Genomic DNA, 7,128 nt, shown 5'->3' with positions numbered 1-7,128 from the left:
TGTGCTATTAAAGAATTTCAGAAATAGTCATTATATAATAGTGAAACTTTCACTTCCTGATAGTTTCTACACACAGACACTGCAGTGTTTCAGAAACAGCATCTAACACTGTGTCATGACTTTAAAAGATCAGATAAGGGACCAAACCCACCAATGAACATTTCTAGCCTCATGACACCAGGGGAAAATGGGATTTTTTTATATGTGCCATTCACAAAGCGGAACCATGTAGAGTGAGCTTGACTTGGGTCTCTGGGATATGTAAGGTATCATCATGCAAAACCAAGACTATAATATATAAAGATCCTCTCATCTCATGCACCATCTCTTGCATATATGCAGATGCCAATAAAAACACAACTGTTGGTAGGAACCTCCAGACCTTACCAGTGTATAGTGCACACTTATAATACTGAAGGTTGATGTATAAAACAGAGCTGAGTATTGGTAGGAGACCACTTAAAACAGCTTCACTAGAAAGATGAGGAAGATTATGTTATGCAGTGTTTATAAGGAGCTAGTGAATCCAAGTTTATGTCAAAAAAATGTAAGTGGTGAGAGGCAGATGGGAAAATCACATCAAAGTGTTCTGATTTTTATTTTTTCTCAATAACCTGATACACCTTCTGAGTAAATCATTCTCACTCCACAGATTGAGATGAAAATATATCATTCAGGTTGTGTTTCTTAAGTTGAGTTCCTGAAAATTTAACTAAGATTCAAGACCATACTCTTCATATGGCAGGCTCCCTATACAAATACAGAAGCCATTACTAAAAAGCAGGGGTTTAAGAAAATATTTCAGATTAAAAATTAGACATTTTCTTTGTTAGCTTTTTGGTCTTTTGTTTTCCTTTGCTCAATCACAGCACATTTTGATAATGCATAATACATGAGAAATATGGATATTTGCAGTTAATATAGTATAGCTAATGTTTATAATACTTTAAGTGTAAAATGTGTCACATCAGAATACTCAAGGTTGGGCAATTTTTACAAGAGCTGAGTGCCCTGAAAGTCCAAGTAATCACAGACTTCCTGCTTCAAGCTCATCAATACTTTAATTCAGCCCATGTGTTCTCTATCCTTAATTTTTTAGAACTTCTGCATGTATGGGTAAATATCCTCTAACAGATTAAATAATGTACTATACACAAATATATCTCCTCAGGATAGATTCGTGCACCATTTTATATATGTATGCATGTTTTAATTTTTTTCTTTTCCATTATCCACAATATAAAAAGTATTGCATAGAGAACAATTAATGAATAGGATCAAAGTTTATGGATTGTGGTATGAAATTTCTCCAAATAGAGTGTACACCAAAAGTAAACATAATATGGCTGTGTGTAGGTATACAACTATGTTCATGTCCTGTGTAGCTGATAAGCATTCAGCACCTGAGCAACTTTTTATGTGATTTGGGGAATTAACTTACTTCTCATTGCACAACGTCATGAGGAATATATTTTTTCTCAGCCCCTTGTGTAAGTGGTCAAATTGAGGAATAGAGTTTGAACAAATAATGTTATGCAACATTGTTGTCTATACTAAGATTTTAACTCATACACAACCTCCCAGAGTGATCCCTTATTCTACTCTATGTGCAACGGTGTGTGTTTCTGCATGGATATACAGGCATACAAGTACATGTGACATGTAAGTATGTACATGATTTACATATATCCATGATCCTGCTTATATAATTATTTGTAATAATTTGAAATCCCTGAAGCCCTCCTTTGGTTTGTGGATCAACCATAATGTGATATACACCCATACAACATAGCATGACCTGGTGAAATCTGGTGATAGCAAGTGAATAGAGAGAGGACCAAACACCTGATTGTATCACCTATTCTGCCCTTGTTGGAGAAAATATGGCATATTCAGATTTTTTGGAGAAAAAAACAAACTTCAGCAGAACCACATAAACCCCACAAAACAGTAAGGGTCATCTCATTTGGAAGGAAAAATATTAGACTGAGAGAAAAACAAGTAAGATGAATCTGAAATGTTTGAGGGTCATGAGATTGAACTTCACAGGATGGGCAGTGATGGGCAGAATAAATAATGAGGCAGAGTAAGGTGAACACTGAAGCTTCTCGTTACATGAGAACTTATGGGTTAGTAAAGATGGCAAACGCAATGATTAGAAAAGTGAAGTCCACACTCAGTCTCTGTATAAGGCTACACTCAGAAAGAAATGAGAAGTAGGAATCACCACAGTGGCAAATGCTATTTTAGCAGCTGTAGTGTGAAAAGCATGGAGTGTAACTGCTAGGTGAAAGAGTTGGGTGATTTTCAGAAAAAAAGCTGGGCTGGAACTGGAGAGTTTACCAGATAACCAATCAAACAAGCACACAGCAGCCTGCCTGTGAGAAAATGAGCAAAGACAAAAGGAAATGTATAAACAACATATGTACAAAATACAAGTAGTTTGATGGGATTGTAATGTGAGGTCTATTGAGATGGAAGGTTAGGAAGAAAATTCTATCAAGTAAGGCATGATGGGTTACCTCTGGAATTCCAACATTCAAGAGAGTGAGGCAGGGAAATTGGGAATTTGAGCCAGCCTGTACTACATACCAAGACCCAATCTCCTTTACTCTTTTTTATTTATCTCAATTAGTGGCCTGAGTCATAGAATCTCATGAATTGTATTAAGAAAACGGAAATTTAACACACAGGCAATGATGCTCTGAGTAAGAAAGCATGCTCTATTAAAAGATGGGAACTATTAAGATACAGAAATCAGCTGCCATGCTAATGTTATCTCAGCAGTGAACACATGGTATATTAAGGGGTTATGGTGCTGGTTGGTTGACCCTACTTCTCTTTTATGTCTCAACTTGTGCATCTTTTCTTAAGATGCTCCTCTGACCACCTCATTAAACTGCTCAGACATCAGGATTGCACTGCCTTTAAGCCCATGCATTACAGTACTCATTTATTTATTGAATGGTTATTTGATTTTACTCTTCCTTCAGTAAAACATGAGTTTTGCTTAAGGAAATAGTATTTTTAATACTTGGATCTGAATAACAATAGCAATCACAGAACATTTTGGGCCCAATACTCAAAGAAGGAAGGGTTGGAGAGACAGTATCCATGGCAGCAGGAAAGCATAGATATGAGTACATAGGAGAGCAGCTTTTCTGGGTAACATAGATATCTAGTCAATGAGGAACATGCCGAAAGAATTAAACCACAGTTAATGTTTTTCCTTTTTATTTATCTTACACTATAAGTGAGGCTGAGGTCAAACCAATGGTAAGCCTCTTGCCTCAGCTTCATCAGTACAGAAAATAAAAGAATACACCACCTTGCCTAAATACTTGGACACTTGGTATAAGGCTCAGTAAACTTTAGAGAAAATCACCTGATGTGATACACAAAGAAAGCATAGGATATGAGAATCTGTGAGGATGAATCATTACTGCTAAACTTGACTTTTATGGCTACAGGTAAAAAATTCTGTCTCTGACTCAATTAAGGCTCTAGAAGTACTACATCGAATATTTCCCTCATCTGCAAGAATCCTTCTGGTGACATGCTGCTCTCTCTTCCAGGAGATGACTGTCAATTGCTCTCTGTGGCAGGAGAACAGCTTGTCTGTCAAACGCTTTGCATTTGCCAAGTTTTCTGAGGACCCTGGAGAATGCTTCCTTCTGTTCACCCTCATCCTCTTCATGTTCCTGGCATCACTGACAGGAAACACACTCATAGCCCTTGCAATTTGCACCAGTCCAGCTCTACACACACCCATGTACTTTTTCCTGGCCAACTTGTCTCTCCTGGAGATTGGCTACACTTGCTCTGTCATACCCAAGATGCTGCAGAGCCTTGTGACTGAGGCGCGAGGGATTTCTCGAGAGGGTTGTGCCACACAGATGTTTTTCTTCACATTGTTTGGAATAAGTGAGTGTTGCCTCTTGGCAGCCATGGCCTTTGACCGCTGCATGGCCATATGCTCCCCACTCCACTATGCAACAAGAATGAGTCGTGGGGTATGTGCCCATTTAGCAATGGTTTCATGGGGAATGGGATGCATAGTAGGGTTGGGACAGACCAATTTTATTTTTTCTTTGGACTTCTGTGGACCCTGTGAGATAGACCACTTCTTCTGTGACCTTCCACCACTCCTGGCACTTGCTTGTGGAGATACATCCCATAACGAGGCTGCAGTTTTTGTGGTAGCAATCCTCTGCATATCCAGTCCATTTTTACTGATCATTTCTTCCTATGTCAGAATTCTGATTGTAGTGCTGGTGATGCCTTCACCTGAGGGACGCCATAAAGCTCTGTCAACCTGTTCTTCCCATCTACTTGTAGTCACACTCTTCTATGGCTCAGGGTCTATTGCCTACTTGAGGCCCAAGGCGAGCCACTCACCAGGAACAGATAAATTCTTGGCCCTTTTCTATACAGCAGTGACATCCATGCTCAACCCTATCATCTATAGTTTACGGAACAAAGAAGTCAAAATAGCGCTGAGGAGAACTTTGGGCCTGAGAAATACTCTAACAATGAATAGGTAACAGTACCATGCAATTCTGTTCACTAACAAAAATGCACAAGGAGTCAGAGTAAACAAACAAATATTGGTATATTTTTCTATCTGGCTTATATTGAGTATCCTTCTAATTTTGAAGGTACCTCTGTATTAGTTTGGCCAGTAGCCAGGCAGATACTATAGGCGAGACTACCAGACCAGGTATCTCTACTACCCTAGAGAATTCTGGAGAGAGGGAGGTAAAGTCTGATCTTGAGGGAGATGCTGTATAGTGGCTGAGAAAGCAAGAGGTCTGGGCATCACCGAATAAGCCAAGAGTTCATGGAGATACACAGAAAGTAGACATGGGTTAAAAATTAAGAGAGAGCTAGAAAGTAAAGAAGCATAAGCCATCAACCAAATAGTTTATAATTATTATAAGTCTCTCTGTGTTTACTTGGGGCTAAACAGCTGTGGGACAAGGTGGGACACAAATACCCCTACAGTCAAATACTAAGGAATACAAGTAAAAAGTCCAATACAGTAGAGAGTATTCTATTATGTTTAGGGTTCAGGATGACAATCTCAATTAACTAGTTACATATCAGAAGTCTTGCAAATCCTAGCCCCTGATGCCCCTATGACTTCTGCTTTCTATCCAAACATATCTCACATGACTCTTTATTAAATAGTAACTGTATGCATGGTCTTATTTCAGTCTATATCTCTATTTTTTCTATTTTTATGGTACCATATAGTAAATGTCCCAGAATTCTATCGAAATTATATATACCAAAATGTGTAAGCATTATTATACACTGAACTTTTAATAGTTGAAACTATTTACTTTAAATATTAAACAAAACATGAGAAATATTTTCAGGAGTTTTCACATGTTAAAAAATATCACTACTTTGGAGTCCACAGGCCAGTTAGGACAGGGAAGCAGGTCATTTAACTGCATGTATTCACCTCTCTCCACTACTCCAAGTCCTGTCCCCAGTGTCAATCCTAGCTCTGCAACAGAAAACCTTCTGTAGTCTCCCCTTCCTCTCTGACCCCCAACCCCAAAAGATAATGTAGAGCTTCTCCTACAATATTCTTTCACCCAACTCATTCCACTACCCCAGCCTCTAACATCAACAGGCACCCCTGGGAATAACTGACCCTGAAAGTCAGGGAAACAGGTAGGGTAACTATATCTTCACCTCTCCCTCCTGTCCTTCAACTCAAACCCTCTTTCACATCCCCAGCTATATAGAAGACCCACTTGCTTCAGCCTCATCTCCATCCCTGTCCCCGTGTCTATTGGAACTCGCATATCTTCCTCTCTGACATTTCTTCCCAGACTCATCACTTTATCCCCATCTCTAAATCCAGCAGGCATTGTCTAGGAGCCTACAGGATATTAATGCCAGGGGAAAAAAACTAATGTAAATGTGTATCTTCAATGCTCCCTCCTCTCCAGCAAATATACTCCCTCAGTCTTACTCCCAAATCTGTTGCAGATCATCTGATAAGGCCTTCACCTTTCTGTCCCCATCTTTAGCGAATCATGCAGCGTGTCTCCACCCTTCCTTCTCTCATCCTCTTATCCCAGGCCCAACTCCATTTGACTTTCTCTGGGACCCTGTCAGCCAAGCCTGATTGAGAAGCAAGTAGTCTAGTGAAGAAGGGAAGTGAGCTTCAGATTTTCACTCACACCTCATCTTCCCCATATCCAGGCCCCCATCTCAACCCCCGATCTGTATCAGACTAGCTGTTGTCTCCTGTCCTCACTCCCTGCCCCTATTCCTAGAGAACTGAGTAGATCCTGGTAGAACATACTGCTTTCCTCCTTTGTGTGGGCCCTCTCTGCCCCTCCCTCCTAGCCTATCCCCATTCATAAATGTTAGCTTCCAAAACCTAGACACACATGTTACCTGGAACACCCAATGACAACACTTATCAGCATCCCAGAAGAATTTCTTACCAGGCAACACACATACTTTCCTAGGAACCAAAGAGGGCAACAGTAATCAAGGAACAAATCATCTATCTTTAAAAAAGTATCCGTATCTGTAATTGCAATGTTTCCAAACCCAGATGCCACTGTAAAACATAACAAAAGTCATGACAATGTATCTCTTAATAGACCCCAGCAACCCTACCATATAATTTCCTGAGTATTTCAACATAGTTGAAGCACACAAAAAAAAACTTTAAAAAGCCTTTATGAGTAGGGAGGGAGAAGATTGTTTGCTCCCTAGACACTCCCCCCACAGCAAGGTAAACTGAGATCCCCAAGGGCTTGTCTCTTTATGGCGGGTAATTACCAATACGGGGCCAGGTAGAAATACAAGGGTATTTAATAGGGAAAAGCCTTACTTACAGAGCGACCTAGCCAGCCGTTGTGGCAGCAGTCTGTATAGCAAGCCAAAAACGGAAAGTGACTAGCCACCTGACCCCCTCTCACTCTACCTCACCCTGACCATGCCCTTGAAGGCGTGGTCAGGCACACCCCTAAGCAGGCGTGGCTACAGCTTCCCCTACATCTCTTAGCCTCTGCTGGGACTTAGCTCTCTCTTCATCTGCCACCACAGCCTGGAGGCACTTGCCTCCACCCTCCCGAATGGTGCTCCTCTTCCCAG

The 7,128-nt window shown here is 40.4% G+C and overlaps 1 protein-coding gene across 2 annotated transcripts; it reads left to right on the top strand.

Moving 5' to 3' along the window:
- Window positions 1-3,575: 3,575 nt before the first annotated feature.
- LOC100760272 (olfactory receptor 10C1-like) lies at window positions 3,576-4,544 on the top strand. Of its 2 annotated transcripts, XM_027400009.2 has the most exons (2): window positions 3,579-3,910; window positions 4,343-4,544. In XM_027400009.2, the coding sequence occupies exons 1-2, from the start codon at window positions 3,579-3,581 to the stop codon at window positions 4,542-4,544; spliced, it is 534 nt and encodes a 177-aa protein (XP_027255810.1). The 2 variants fall into 2 exon arrangements, with proteins under 2 accessions (XP_027255809.1, XP_027255810.1); XM_027400008.2 differs by having other exon boundaries at window positions 3,576-4,544.
- The last annotated feature ends 2,584 nt before the right edge of the window (window positions 4,545-7,128 follow it).

The sequence above is a fragment of the Cricetulus griseus genome, chromosome 2 (genome assembly GCF_003668045.3).
Source record: "Cricetulus griseus strain 17A/GY chromosome 2, alternate assembly CriGri-PICRH-1.0, whole genome shotgun sequence".
In the NCBI taxonomy this organism is placed as follows: Eukaryota; Metazoa; Chordata; class Mammalia; order Rodentia; family Cricetidae; genus Cricetulus; species Cricetulus griseus.
The sequence above is the reverse complement of the archived record's forward strand: the minus strand, read 5'-3'. Positions and strand labels throughout refer to the sequence as shown.